The 16440-nt window shown below is 24.3% G+C and overlaps 5 protein-coding genes across 5 annotated transcripts; 2 read left to right on the top strand and 3 right to left on the bottom strand.

Annotated features, from left to right (window-relative positions):
• Positions 1–266: 266 nt before the first annotated feature.
• PCHAS_1454600 (conserved protein, unknown function) lies at positions 267–1138 on the bottom strand (the record flags this gene model as incomplete). The annotated part of the gene is made up of 2 exons (XM_016799806.1): positions 267–853; positions 1093–1138. 2 exons carry the CDS (start codon positions 1136–1138, stop codon positions 267–269), a joined length of 633 nt encoding a protein of 210 aa, XP_016655049.1.
• Positions 1139–2568: 1430 nt separating this feature from the next.
• On the bottom strand, positions 2569–4351 carry PCHAS_1454500 (periodic tryptophan protein 1, putative; the record flags this gene model as incomplete). The annotated part of the gene is made up of 3 exons (XM_016799805.1): positions 2569–2688; positions 2821–4093; positions 4179–4351. 3 exons carry the CDS (start codon positions 4349–4351, stop codon positions 2569–2571), a joined length of 1566 nt encoding a protein of 521 aa, XP_016655048.1.
• Positions 4352–6942: 2591 nt separating this feature from the next.
• On the top strand, positions 6943–11523 carry PCHAS_1454400 (conserved Plasmodium protein, unknown function; the record flags this gene model as incomplete). Its single annotated transcript, XM_016799804.1, has 1 exon — positions 6943–11523. One exon carries the CDS (start codon positions 6943–6945, stop codon positions 11521–11523), a length of 4581 nt encoding a protein of 1526 aa, XP_016655047.1.
• A 1124-nt stretch (positions 11524–12647) lies between these two features.
• On the bottom strand, positions 12648–14214 carry PCHAS_1454300 (hydrolase, putative; the record flags this gene model as incomplete). The annotated part of the gene is made up of 3 exons (XM_016799803.1): positions 12648–13511; positions 13591–13973; positions 14184–14214. 3 exons carry the CDS (start codon positions 14212–14214, stop codon positions 12648–12650), a joined length of 1278 nt encoding a protein of 425 aa, XP_016655046.1.
• A 935-nt stretch (positions 14215–15149) lies between these two features.
• PCHAS_1454200 (conserved Plasmodium protein, unknown function) lies at positions 15150–16326 on the top strand (the record flags this gene model as incomplete). Its single annotated transcript, XM_734432.1, has 3 exons — positions 15150–15755; positions 15905–16140; positions 16236–16326. 3 exons carry the CDS (start codon positions 15150–15152, stop codon positions 16324–16326), a joined length of 933 nt encoding a protein of 310 aa, XP_739525.1.
• Positions 16327–16440: the final 114 nt, after the last annotated feature.

Here is a 16440-nt window from a genome sequence, read left to right as displayed (position 1 = left end):
TCCCTCCCGCAAAAAAAAAAAGAAAACTAACAATGTAATAATATAAACGTAGTAAAAAAAATTGTTCATTAATTAAGGTGGTATTTCATTTATATTGAAAATAGCAATCAACCACTTAGTATTTGAAGTGGGCATACATATATGTATATAAATATTATATACATGCATAGTATATGCATATATATATATATGAGCACATACCTATTCAGACATACACGCAATTACACACTCGTGTAGAAAAATATAAACATCCCGAACACAAAATATTATGTAAAAACATATGGAGTTAATCCGAAAAATGATGAATATAAAAGTAAAAGAGATAATCCATGATGTATATGAAAATCGGTATTATTTTTTTTTAAATCGACTAAAACGCTTGCATCTTTGGGTCTATCAACCATATCTTTAAATAAACTTTCTTTTTTTAAAGCTAATGAATGAATTTTATTTTGGAAATACATGTTGTTTAATATGCATGATAAAGATACGATAGTTGAACTTATTCTTAATTGCATATTATGGTTTGCCAATTTAACAGTAGATAATAATAATATGCTTGAAAATATTGTAGATAAACTAAAAAAATATTTGAAATCAATATTTCTTCTATTAAAATCTCCTTCAGTACTTTTTAATTCTTTTAATTGTTCTTTTGCTTGTTCAGCATTTTCGGGAAGGTCTTTTTTTTTAGGGGCACCTATTCTTCTTACTAATCCAACTTCAGAAAAAAAGCATAACCATATTGTTGATCCAAATAAATATCCCCAGCTAACATTTAATAATGGTCTAAACAAACTAGGGTTGTTTGCAATTAGCCCCGGAAACATCGATACTACTAAGCTAGTTAAGCCTATCAAATAAAGAACACAAAAACGGATTGTATATGGATGAAGAAAATAAACAAACGAGCATCTTTAATACATAAGCTTTTTATTTACTAAGATATAAATTGATTAACTACAAGTTTATTTTTATGCTAAGCTGTGGATCCCCAACTTTTGCAAATAAACTTGTATAGCCCATTTGGCTATTATTTACAACATTATATATTTTCTATATTTTTAATTTTTTCAAATTTTTGTTTCCTACCTGCAATACTAGTTATGCTTTGAAGGTGACTCATGGCGGCTCCCATTTTACTTTTTAGGATTTATTTTTTTTTTTTTTTTTTTTTTTGCGTTTTCTTCTTTTTTAAATATTTCTCTTAATTTGTTCTTAATTTTTTTATTTTTATTTTAATAATAATATTTATAAAAGTCAAAAAAAAGGAAAAGGTCAAACCTTTTTTTTATTTAACTGGTTAATAAGAAATATTGCGGAAAAAAACATGTTAAAAAATATTTTTTTATATATATAACGATTTATATAAATTTAATATAAAGCGTTATTTTTTATTTTTTAATATCTAATCATATATATTTTTTATTTTAAAAAAAAAAAAAATATAAAATTAACCTAATAGCATATAAACATATTACAATATTTTTTAATACGCAACGTCATACATATGTTTGTTAATTGATATTTTTTTTTAATAACATATTTTATTATATATACATAATTATTATATATATTTTTTAACGATCCTTTTATTTTTTTTTATTTTACTTATATATGCTTATATAGCATATTTATATATTATACCCACTTTTCGATGCCGCTTTTATTTTCCCCCTATATCTTTGGCGGTTTTGTTAGTTAATATAAATAAATATGAATTTAAAAATATTTGAATATGCATACGATATTATTATATATTATATTATATTATAATGATGTCGTCTTACATAATATTTATAATAGCCTATTTACGTCATTATAATATTAGTTGCTAGTTATATATAATTAGTAATGCATGATAAAAAAAAAAAAACGGCATATTTTTTTCTACATTTCAAATATATATAATAATACCGGATTTATAAATTATGAAAAAATTCGTTTTACATGATATACATGATAATATATTTTTCTACTATATTATGCCGATTAATAATTATAATATTTTTTATCTTATGAAAAATATATTTTAAATTATAAAGAAAATTCTTTTATTTCTTTTTCAAAGTAACTCTCACTATACTTTTTTATTTTTTTCCCTTTTAGTGAGCACACTATATAATTTCTGTATTTTTATAAAAAATAAAAAAACTTATATTTTTACCAAACAAAATATAGTATACATATGCATGCATATAAACAGGTTGAAAAAATATTTTCATTTTTTATGAAAACAAGGAGTGAGACATATATGAATAAATATATAAATTCTTTTATACAAAAATTGTAAATTTGATAAACCATAAAAAGAGTTCATAGCTATGAACAATTTGACATAATTATGCAATTATTTAAAATGAAAGACAAAAGTATATTTTATAATCTTCCATAGTGAATGAAAAAAATTGGGGGCATGTACTACCTCCTACATTAAACAACAGTAAAAAAATTAACTAACGAATTAATTAAAAATAGAATAATATAAACATATGCATTATATCGTAGTTCTCTTAAATATGCATAACAAATAAAATGACAAATGGTTATAAACCTAATGATATATTATCATAGTTTAAAATGTTTGCTTATTTCTTCACACTCTTTCAAATCCCAATCATATAAATTATCGCATCCAAAAAACACGACGTGTGGCCAGTCAGTGTTATCCTTCATAAAGAATAAATTCTAAAAAAAAAATAAAACACATGAATAAGTAATGGTCGAAATGGAGCAGTGTATGCACATAAGCCTCCTACTGCATTCGTTTTTTTTCTTTTTTTTTTTCTTTTTTTTTTTCTTTTTTTTTTTTGCGCCTACCTTCTTAACATTTCGAGTGTAGATGAGGGGGGGGTGCTCGTTTTCGCTAAACTTGGAAAAGTCGAAGGCCTTTATGATTCCATCTTCTGATCCAGCCAAACCCAAATTTGTATTGCACTCCAAATTTAATAATGATATACAGGATGTATCAAATGCTTTAAATTTGACAATATTATTTTTATTACTAAAACTGCTTGGTGTTGTTATAGCATTTCTTATATCTATTTTATTTATATATCCATGAATATCTGTTGAATATATTGTATAATCATTTGCTTTGCTCCATATTGTTGATTCAGGAGTACTATCTAATTCTATGTCTAACCCTACTTGATTTTTTCTAATATCATATATTTTTAATGTTTTATCCGAAGAAGTCGATAATAATAAATTCGTATCGCTTTCATGGAAATTAAGATTATTTATTTTTTTATCATGAAAATCAAATGTATGTAAAATTTGAAGACTACTTAAATCCCATAATTTTATAGTATGATCTTTTGAACCACTACATAATAAATTTGGAATTATTTTTGAAATATTTATACATGTTACACTATCTGTATGTCCTTGAAGTTCATTTTTAAATTTTTTTTTTTTTTTTTTTTTTTCATGACTCGATGGTTTATCTCCTATTGTAGCATCTTCATAGGCTACTGCCTCGTCTTTACCATTTTCGGTTTCGTTGTTTTGTGATTCTTCTTGCACTTCTTTTGCTTCTTGCATCTCTTGTGCTGGTTCCGCTGGTTCTACTTCTACTTTCCGTTTTTTCTTTTTTTTTTTACCATTCGAATAAGCATCATCATATGCACTGCCCTGGCTTCCCAAGTAACATACTGGTTCTAGGGAGTCCATCGAATGTATATCCCATAACCCTATATTTTTATCTAGTGTACCTATAGCAACTAGATTCATATTTTTATAATATGATGAATTTACAATATCCATACATAAAGGATAGTTATCTATTATTGTATCATCATATATATTAAATATAGATTCATCATAATTAAAAATATGTAATTCTAATGTTCCAACATCATTATATATTTTTCCATTTAATATTATCGAATCTGTTTTTTCAATATTCAATTCATCTTCATATATATATTTCTTATCATCAGATATAATCAAATCTTCTGATATTATTTTTTTATTTTTTTTTTCATTTTGAAATATAGAACTTATCATATACTTATCTTTTTTTTTATTTCGTTTCTTTCGTTTGTATGAAATGTCGTCCGCATCAGAGTCCTCACTGCTTTCGTCGTCACTGAAAAGGAAGAAGTAAACATAATGAAAGTGGCATTATTTATGGGTATCTAATTTTATTGTTTTTATTTATTTTTATGCAGTACCTGTATATTTGCTCCCTTTTGGAGGAACATTTTTGATCCTTCGATAAAAAGGCAATACAACTTACTATATCACTTGGCTTAGCATTTTTTTTATTTTTATTTTTTATCTTTTTATCTTTTTTTTTTTTTTTTTTGTCAATCGCTATGCTTGTTTTTCCTTCTTCGTTTTCCATTTTATCAGAACAAATTTTACAACTTTATAAAAAATTTATTTTATTAAATTTTGATAAAACATGTTAGTCGTATGGACAACCCAAACAATTTCATTCCATAAAATGTTTAACCTTTGTAGACATAAACTTTTATGAAAATATTTATTGTTTATAAAAATGTATATGCACATACGACCCTATAACCATACCTCTATACCTCTAATATTGCTTCAGCTATACAGTTGTATATATCTCTATCTATGTTAAATGATGTGATGAAAAGGGGTTATAAACAATGTAAGGAATATAAATTATTAGTGGATGAAGTTAAAATTGTATAGGAGCATTTCTTGTATTGCATTATATTGCATTGTATTCTTTTTTTTTTTTTTTAAACAGTTGATGAGTCATATTTTTTATAGCAATTGAAAATATATAATATTCACCATTTCTTATATTATTTTACAACAAAAATATAAAATTTTAAATTTTATTAAAGTTTAATTAGTTTGTGAAAAATAGGGGAATAGATGTTGCTTTAAATTTTGTTATTATACATGTACATATTTTAAAATAATATTTTTTTTTTTTTGAAACATCGTAAATGGTTATACACGCATAATATATGCATACGTTTTTTCCCTTAATAAAAAAAACATACAATTCTAATCAAACGAATTTGATGTTATTTTTTTTAAAACATAAATTATATTAATATTAAAAAGTTATAGAACAATATAAACTATTTTTTCTTTGTATATATTTTGATAAATAAATTATATACATAATAAATGAAGAATATAAGTACATATTTTATTATTATTTTTTTAGCTAGAAATAATAATATATATTTTTTTTTTTTCATAAAACTTTTATTATATTTATATTTTTTATAACCATTGAACAGGGTTATATACAATTTTATGTTTATCCATTTATTCTTTGTAATGATGGGATATACATAAATTGAATAAAACTCCTGTATTACTTTTCACATACTTATATGTTATATATATATGATGGTATATGGATTGTTGTACAATTTTTATATTTTATTAAAATTAGAAATATTGCATTAACAAGCCATTCTTATTTTTATGTTTGATTTGATTTCCTACTTTTTATACAACAACCCGTTTTGTTTACCATTTCATCTTATGCAATACATACACTATGTTTTGTGTCCTAGTAGTTATATAACAAAATTCATATTCTTTAAAGCGAGTTGGAAATTTATTTTAATCACTCCCTATATGTCCTCTCGTGTTATACATATATCACTTTGCTCCCATAAAAGGTAAAGAAGTAAAGCACTTTTTTATTTTTACATTTTTTATTTTACATTTTTTATTTTACATTTTTTATTTTTACATTTTTTATTTTACATTTTTTATTTTATTATTTTATGGGCAGTTTAAATTGTGTACAGCAGTTGGACAAAATGCTTGTACAGCTTTTTCCCATTTCACATTTTTCATACTTCCCATTTCACATTATTACATACAAAACTATATTAGGCATATATTGTGTCCATAAATAATAATATGATTATTCCATTTTGTTTCGAATTAATTCATTATATAAATTTTATTCTCTATAAGTTTTTAACTTGAATGTGTGCTATGCATTTTTAAAGTTTCCCCTTGCACTATTTTTTTTTTAAATTAAATTTTATTTATATTGTTAAATTATATGCTTATTTAAAAATATTATATTTTTATCGCATATTCTGCACATATAAAATATAACATATGAATATATATTTTACATTTTTTACATTTTTTACTTTTTTAAATATATTATTGTTTTTCTTAATTTTGTGAATTAATAATTTTTTTTATAACATTTGTGATGAATGTTAAGAATATTTTTTTTACTGTTTGCCTTACCTTTTTAACGATTGCAAATATTATATATGCATATGTATGAAATATGTGAGAACCTTTGTATTTTCACAATATTGTAAAATTCATATACTTGATATGCATATACAATCATGTATGAATAAAATTTTAGTTAATAAGTATTTGCATTTATGCATACCGTATATATATATATGTACATACATGTAGAATGTATACTATATACATAACCATCTCATGAATATATATATTGTATAATTAAATTTAAAAATACTTCGATATACTTTCTTTTAAACTAGTATTGTTAATTGCATGTATGTAATATATATTAATACATATATAGCTTTTTTCATTTTTTTTTCAATTTTTTTCGATTTATTTATTTGAAAAAATAAATATGTTCATACATATAATGCCGAAAATAATGTCTCAGTAAATTTGTGTATACAAGCAAAAAAAGGAAGCAAATCGAGAAAGGATAATATTATTAAAGCAGTTGTTAAGTGATAGTCAAACCATTTGTTAAGTGATCAGCAAAACCTTTGTTAAGTAAATAAAAATGTGATTTTGAAAATATTTAGAAATGAAAGAGCGAAGATACTAATAGACAAAATAAATGAGCATATAGAAGAATAAAGAAAATAAAAATATTTATATATGCATAATTATTTACGTACACATTTGTGCGGTTAGACGTACTTGTACCCTTCCCCATTTCCTGTTACTATTCATATTCCATGTTCAGGCAAAATGGATGGGTTTGACGAGGCGAAAATGAAACAGCTTCAGCTGTTAAAGGAAAAAATGAAAATAGCAAAAGCACAAAAACCTGATGATAGTGCAAAAAAAGTTGAAGATAATTTTTCTCATGATGTTCGAAATGTTCGATCTTTTGAAAGTGAAGATATGAAATTTAATAAACCAGGAAAAAAAATATTTGATATATTTTCAACAAATAAAAAAATATTAAATCCAAATATGAACAGAAATATTTTTCAGCAATCAAAAAGTGCCACCAATTTGTCTTTTAAACCAAAAAATGAAAATGGGGTAGTGGCTAATGATACTGAAGTATTTGATACTCCTCTTACTTTTGAAGAAGTTATGAGACGAAAAAATGAAAAAAAGAAATTAGAAATGGAAAAAAATCCACAATCGATTTTTTCTGGCATGTTAAATAATAAACAAGATAATATGACTCCCGAAAAGGGAAATACAAATAATATGTCTTCAACATTTAATGGAACGAGTTACAATAATAGTAATACAGGAGAATATCGTGGGTTTGATCAAAATAATTTTAATATTGAATCTCCTGAAAAAAAAAACACATATACTGGGCCAATTCCAACTAATACGAATAGTACTGATAATATGAATAATCGTATTGGTGGGAATTTAATAAAAAATCCAAATGTGTTAAGTTCAGGAAATATGAATACCAAACTAGCTTTTGGAACGAAAGAAATAAAAAATTCGAGTTCTCTAAATTTAAATACTTTTAGTAATATATTTCAAGATAATACCCCAAATAATATAAATAATAATTCCATTTCCCAACAACGAAATATATTAAGTGAAAGTTTGCCTCTTAATTTTGAGAGCCAAAATGCAAGAATGAATATTTTAAATAATCCTAATAATAATGAAAAAAATTCAAACATAAATAATATGGGAAAATTTAACAACCCCAATAATAGTATTAACAATTCTAGTAGCAGATTATTTGATATGAATTCAGGTGCCCAAATGAAGGATTTTCAACAAATGCAGCAACCAGCTAACAATAATGCTTCAATTTTTGGCGGTGCACACAAATTAAATGAATTTAACCTGAACAAGTCAGCCAATTTTAATAATTCCAATAGTGCACTCAATAACAACATGAACAAATCAGGTATTTTTAATAATTCAACTAGCGGACCCAATAACAGCATGAACAAGTCAGGTATTTTTAGCAATTTAAGAAATACCACAAATAATGCTGACAATTCCGAAAATAAGAATATGACCAACACAAATAATATTTTTAATAGTAAACCAAGTATTGGAAATGTGGGCAATTCATATGGTAGTATAATAAAGCCAAATGGTGCAAACGTCACAAATAATAGCGAAAATAATAACAATTATAATGACGGGGCAAAAATTTTTAATTCAAATATGAAAAATAATATGTTTAATAATACGACCACTAGTAATAACAATTCTCTTGCTAACAATAATAATAGCACATCATCGATATTTAGTAAAACGAGTAGTTTGTTTAATAAAACGCCACCTAAAGAAGGCAATATATTTGGAAGCACAGGGAATAATACATTTAATAATACTACTAGTGAAACAATTCCTAATAATCAATTTAATAATACTATAAATTTATCTCAAAGTAGTGGAAATATTCTTCCGAATGAAAAAAACATATTTGGATCATCGAATGTTAACCAAACAATTTTTGGTACCACTACTACTCCTCCCACTTCGACTATTGCTAATAATACGGGCCCCAAACCGAATAATATATTTGGAAATGCCACTATAAATAATAATAACTTCACACAAAACTCCTTACAAAATACTGCACAAAATAATCCGCAAAATAACATATTTAATAATCAAATGGGAGAAAATAAAAACATATTTTCACTTAATAATAACTTAAATAATTCTGGAGGTTCGAAACTTAATTTTGCTAACACCAATTCAAATGGTGTACCAAATAATAATGAACAGCTAAAAATGATGAAATTTAAAAATACATTATCACAAGTAAAAAATATAAAAATGAACTCACCAAATGCCCCCATTCAAAGTCCAAACAATTTTCCAATAACACCTACTATCGGTGCTACAAAAAATGGAAATGATTTTATTAATCAGCCAATTGCTGGGCAAACAAATAATACTCATCTTACAAAACCAAATTTGAATGATAATAAACTAACTCCAATTTCTGATCCAAATAAAAATACAGATAATAATGCTGATCTTCCTTCAAATAATACTAGCAATGCTAACAATGCTAATGATGATAAGGAAGGTAAAAATCTTCGAAAAACAATATCAACATATTTTAATAATTTAATACCATCCATATTTTCAAATTCTAGCAAGCCAGTTCAAAATACAAATAATGTCAAAGAACCGAATGCAAGTCAGACTAGTGAACCAAATAATAATGATAAATCAAATTCTCTTAACTTAAATGAAAAAATTATAAACAAAGAATCTAGTAATAACAATTTTGCTGAAAATGCTAATGCTGTAAAGATGGTACCACAAAAAAATAATGAAAATAAAATGATCAACAATAATTTTTCAAATAAATTACCTCTTGATAGTAATAGAACCAATATAGGCCTTGAAAATAAACAAACGAATCCCGCTTTTCCGAATCAAAACATGTCAAGCACACCAAATAATGGGAAGCCTTTGTTCCTTAACCAAAACAGTAGCTTATTTGGGGCTCAGCAAACAAATTCGAACAACCTACTTAAAAATGCTAACATGTTTGGCGGCGAGAAAAATACTAACATGTTTGGCGGAGAGCAAAACAAGAATAACAGTCCTCAGAAAAATAGTAACCTATTTGGTGGCAACAAAAATGTTTTCGGAGCAAGTAACATTTTTTCGAGTAACACAAACCCTGGCATAAACGTAAACAAACTATCAAGTCTGAACAATGATAGTGCACAAAATAATAATTTGCAAAATAGGGGAAATAATAAAGTCCTATTATCTTTATCAAGCGATATGAAAACAAATCTGTATGAAACCAATTCAATTATGAAAGAGAATGCAGTTTCAAGTATGGGTAGCAATACGATGAATAATGGCATTTTTAAAAAAAATAAAAATAATAGTTTTATTAATTTAAATTCAGAAAATTTTGAAAATAAAGAAGAATTTGAAAAGTTTGATAAAATATATAAAAACATAAATTGTATAGATAAAAATATAAATTATATAAATAAATATGCACCTGAAAATATAAACAATACAAATAATTATATCGGTGAAAATAGTAATGCCGTGAAAAATTATGAAGCTTTATCTGCGGCAAATAAATTGCTGTTAGAAAAGATGAACAACCCTAACAATACAACAGAATCAAATACCGAAATGAAAACGATGGTAGATAAATTAAATAAAAATATAAACAAGAATGGTGAAGAAAATAAAGTTAATAACAAACTATATGAAAACAAGTTAAATATAAGAAATAATGAAAAGGGAAGTAGTTTAAATAATATGATGTTAGGGAAAACCCTTTTTGAAACACAAATGAAAAATAATGGAATTGAAAAATCAGCAGCTCTAGGATTTAATATCAATACTAATGAATTGACACCTATTCAGAAATTACAATTAATTAATGAAACATCAAAAGAGATTTCAACAAATGATGAGTCAGATTTAAATGAAATGATACCTGAACATGTTCAGAAAATTATGCAAAGAAGAGAATATTTTAAAACAAAAAATAAATTATTAAAAACAGAAACAGACCAAGCAAGTGTAAAAAAAATTAAACCATTTGTTCCAACAAAATATAGTGAATCATTTAGAAATACATTTTATACAAATGAAAATAATAAAAATAATATTTTCTCATTAAAAAATTTAAATAGTATGGGTATATTAGATACTCCTAATTATACAAAAAATAACAATGAAGCTATATCTGGAAATTCAAAAAATATCCTCGATTTAAAAAGTAACACATATAATAATGATTATAATACACATACAGGCATAATTGATAATTTAAGAAATGGCAGTAATGCTAGTAATATAAGTAATAGTAGTAGTGGTAGTAAATTTTCTCAAGTGATAAATAGTATTTACACTAATGATCAAATTGCAAATATGGAAAATGAATTAAATTCACAATCCAATTTTGTATCGAATATTTATAAATCATTGGATAAAGAAAATCATATATATGGAAAACGTGATAGAGCTAATTTTAACATTGATGATAAAAATAGTATAAATAAAAATAATAATTTAACACCTGAACATGAATACCTAAATTGTGAAACACAAAAAAAAAAACAGAAATCAAACTCAGATATAGATAATGCTAACGATGAAGATAATACCTCGGACTTATCAAAAGGAAGTAGTAATAATACATTTTTTAATATGGCAAATTATGTAAAAAATATTAGAGACTCTAATACTTTAAATGATATATCTATGAATTTAACTAAATATACTTTTCAAAATGAAAAAATATTGTGTGATATAATTAATGAAAATTTTAATATGGCATTGAAAATTTCTTCCTTAAATGATTTGCCATTTTTATCTGAAGATTTTTCATAATATATAACCATTGTGTTTATGTAAATGTGTTGATTTCCCATGAGTGGAAAAATATACCTTCGCAAAAATAAATGCGGAATTATATCAACCCAATTTAACTGTTCATATGTATGCGATATACACCTGACATGTTCATACATAAATGAGCAGTTCCCACGTATGTATATATATTATACACTTTTTAATTATTTGAAAATACCCTATTTTTATAAATTATTTTCCTTTTTTTTTTAAATACCATTAAAACTAGTTATGTAGTTTTTCCTTTTCTTTTTTTTGTTTATTGCGCTTTTGTTTTGAATTTTTGTGTGCATATATTTATTCATTCATTATGGGCGCAAATATTGTATAGACACAAACAGTTTTTAATTAAAATTTCAACTTAATATATATTAGTATAAATCAAAAGAAAACCCATAAAATTGTTTACTATTTTTAATAAGCATAATAAAATGGCCAGAAAAACACATCCTTAATAGGGTATATTAAAAGGTTTGAATTAGTCTATATATACCCCCATAAGCTGTCACTATTTGGCTTATTAAATAGCTTCAAAATTGTAATTATTTTTTTTTTGAGCTAGCTAAATTATTACTTTTGTTAATAAATATTATGAACAGGCAATAATAAATGTGGCTATTTTGCACACACTTTAACAGAATAACAAACAAAATTGTGTATCAAAAGTATATATGTTTGTACTTGATTTATATTTAAGTATAAATATAAGATAAATGGGCATTTTAAATATGAAAATGTTTAGACTCGTTTTTATTAAATTTGTAAATACTTCAAAAAAATTTTAATGTGCTTAAGTTTTAATAATATAATTTTAAAACATAAAAAAGAAATGATAAAAAAAATAAAACATAATTTATAGCCTAAATACAAAGTACATAGTTAAAAAATTGCATTTATAATTACTAAGAAAATTGTATATGCAATGGGCATATATATATATATGCTAATACCATAACTACCAAACTTCATATAAAAAATAGGTATAAAATTGTAAATCAAAATATGAGAATATGCAAATATAAAATATATGATTGGTTTAGGAAATTTTCTACGATCTGTCAAGTCTGTTATTTTATATTTCGCTTTCTCTATCCCTTGGACTTCTAAAAATCACACGGAGCAAATAATCCGTCATGTGCCAAAGAAAAAGAAATGTCTGGATATTTTTTAGATAACTTTTGAAGATATAAATTAGTTATATTATGCTCAACATCACAAGACATTCCAATAAAATAAACTTGTTTAGGTTTAATTAATAAAGAAAATTGTATACTTTCATACAAAGAAAAATGAGAGTAGTGTTTTGACTTATAATATAATGCATCAATAACTAGTATATCAATGGGAGCGAATTTTTTAATATAATCTACAACATATGTAGAAACATAATTACAATCAGATATATATACCAATTTATGATTATTCCCAACTATATAACCAACACAAACATAATTTTTCCCATGCTGAAATGGAATGAATCGTATTTTTTTGTCTTTTTCAAATGTAGTATAAATAAAACCATATTCATCTTTTTTATCACATGTGTGTATATTTATCCATTTCTTATTGTTTACATCATTTGTATCATTCACTGTTGTATGGCTAGTTGAATTGGTATTATTACTTTGATCTGATGAACACAATAATTCATCTTGAATTTCGTCTAAATGCTTGTTTTCATGTATTAAATTATTATATCTTATATCTCTTAATATAAAAAAATTAAGAGCTGCGACTTTTGAATAAAATCGATTTTCAGTTCGTTCTTTTGCCAAATATTCAAATCCATTTCTTAGCCGATCATAAGATACACTATTTAAATAAACATCAATAGGTTTTTTAGATCTGTAATAATAAACATCCCCATAAGAAACTCTTTCATATTCTTGTAAGTCTCGCAAATCATCAATTCCATTCATAGCATCAGTATGACTATGACTTATTAATACCGCTTCAAGGTTTACTTCCTAAGAAAAGAAGTTTAATTATGTAATAAAAGCGAAAAGATAAAATGTGACACAGTATAATATTCTTTTTTTTGCTTACACTGAAGTTTATTTTGTCATTGTTAGATAGAATACTTTCTCGAAATGTTTTTCCAACATCAATCAGAACATAAGAATTGTTTGACTTAAGTAAAACTGAAATGTTGTTTCTTTTGTTTTTTGAATTTTCTGCTAGTGCATCATAGCATGAATAACATTTTAAATTTGAACAATCAGGATATTTTTTTTTTAAATATAAATCATTTAATTTATCGATATTTTCTAAATCTTTCGACGCCAAATCTTCAACAAATTTTTCTACTTCCTTAAAATCGTCTTTTTTTAATTCTGAATTTGCAAAACCATTTTTATTTTTTTCTGGCAATATTTTATAGTTTTTAAAAATGTGTGATAGTTTGGGGGTTGATGATGATGAGCCAGTACCTGCGAGTGCAACGTGGGAAAAATGTCGAAAATTAAGAAAAATAAGAAAAATAAAAAAAATAAAAACACATTTTCGAGCATAACAAAGCGGATGGATGCAACCCATAAATCGAGGAATGGGTGTGCAACATTCCTGATAAATTTTATGCTTCCTAATTAATATTTAAAAAAATAAAAATTTTCATTCTGTCTACGTTTCATATCAATTACCTAAAAAGATGATACCATTTCCAGTTATCATACTTAACACACAAAATTATACTATTTCGAATGTTATAATTTGTTTACTATCTTATATTGCCTATATTATATTTTCTTTAAATTTTGAAATTATGTAGCAATAGAATGTATGGTCAATTCTTAATCAAGTTATTTCAGCAGTGTGTTAAATAATTGTGCATATCTTTTTATAAATACAAAAAATTACAAAGGGTAAGAAAAATATGCCGTTTAATTTATTGCAGCATGACAAATCAATTATTAACAAAATGGGGAAATAAAAAAAATGATAAAATTTGAAAATACGAAAATACACAAATGTGAAAATTGCACAAAATTGTAAAAAGTAAATAAAACGTATAAGGTTAAAAAGGTAATTTAATTAAAATCAGTATTTTTTTAATTTTACTCTTGAAATGTGTATATTACATATGCAAACAAAATTAATTGACATCCCGCGAAATTTTCAAATGTCCTACGCATGTGGAAATGGCATGGAAAAATATGAAAAAAATTAAAATTAAAAAAAGTAAAGCATATTAAAAATTTTAAAAAAAAGAATATTTTTTTAAAACAAAATAAAGGGGAAGAAAAAAATAATATTCATCAAAAAGGAATAAAGACACTTTTTATAAAAATAATAATTATTGATAAAAAATTTGGATTACTCATTATGCAATTTTATTACGTACTTATTACATACGTGTGAATAATAAAAAAATAAAAATTTTATAAAAACAAAAATTCATATTCTATATCTTAAGGCCTATTATAAAGTATTCGCAAAATTAAGAAAAAAACGTACATACGACAAAGGGCGCAATTCATTACCTGAAATGGATATGCATGATAAATACGTACTAGGACGAGTATATGAAAGTGCACATAGGTGACTGTTGCATGCATTGAAGTACATCCATTTTGTTTAAAGGCACGTATGAAAACCACTTTGAGAATATGAATAACATATTAAGTATAAAATATTTAAAACGAACTGAAGAATTAAAAAATGATAATTTGAATAAAACAAAATTAAACTTAAAATGTAAGAATTTAGGGATGGGAAAAAAAATTGAAATTATTGATTATAATATAATAGAAAATTTTTGTAATGCTTTAAAAACGAATAAAACGTTTGAAGGTATATTAGACATATCTAATAATAATTTAAATGAAATAAATTTATTTAATGTGATTTGTAGTGTTAGTGAAAATAAAAAAATCATAGGCTTAAATACTAAAGGAAATATTATAACAAAAATGATATTTAAAAAATTATTATTAATTATAGAAAGTAATAACATAGAATATTTGAATATACAAAATACACAATTAAACAATCAAGAAATTAAAAATATTATTTTTTCTTCTTTAAATAATAATATAAAAATATTAAAATTACATTTTTTAACTCTACAAAATTTTATATTTCTTATTAAATATTTAAAAGAAAATAACCATTTACAAAAAATTCATTTTTACCTTACCTACAACACTGAGGTTGTTAACACTCCCAATATAAAAAATGAAAATGCTTCTCAAGCCTATCCCCTCTACATACACGTAAGTGCACTTATCAACTGACTATTTAACTGTGTAGGCATTTACTAGTGTTGTAAATAAACATGTTAATAAGTGAAAGTGTGCATATGTAATTGGATTGGCATTGGGAACCGTCTTCTTATTTGGCTTTTTCTTTTTTGTTCGGTCAGAATTTACGAAAGGCATTCAAAGAATTTTTACAGGTTGTCGAAAATAAAGTTAACATCATAAATGTAAAATGTGAAACTGATATTTGCGATGCTGAAATAAAAGAAATGATTAATTACATTACTCATATTTGTAATAAACATGTGAAAATACAAAATGATGATCAACAAAATTCTAAAAAAGAAATGGAAATCAATTCGATGGAAAAAGTACAACTCTTATTGTCCGACATTAGTGGGTATGCACACAAAGTTAGAAATAATTAATAATCTAATTTTGTCAAACCATTTTAAATATTCATTTTTCTATATTTCTCCTCTTTCCTTTCTTAAGCAAACAAAAGCATATTAAAAAATTCGAAAAAGAATTACCAATTGTGTTTGATAAAGATATCATAGCGTTTGTGCAAAAAATTTTATCATAGTTTTTTTAAACTCAGGTGTGTGCAAATATGTAATCATTATGCAGTGTAGGTATTATTTTTTTGCAAAAATGAAAAACATAAATATGGATAGACAAATTTTTTGTAATAAATAAG

The sequence above is a fragment of the Plasmodium chabaudi genome (assembly GCF_900002335.3).
Source record: "Plasmodium chabaudi chabaudi strain AS genome assembly, chromosome: 14".
In the NCBI taxonomy this organism is placed as follows: Eukaryota; Apicomplexa; class Aconoidasida; order Haemosporida; family Plasmodiidae; genus Plasmodium; species Plasmodium chabaudi.
Note: the sequence above shows the minus strand (reverse complement) of the source record. Positions and strands in the feature narration are given on the sequence as shown.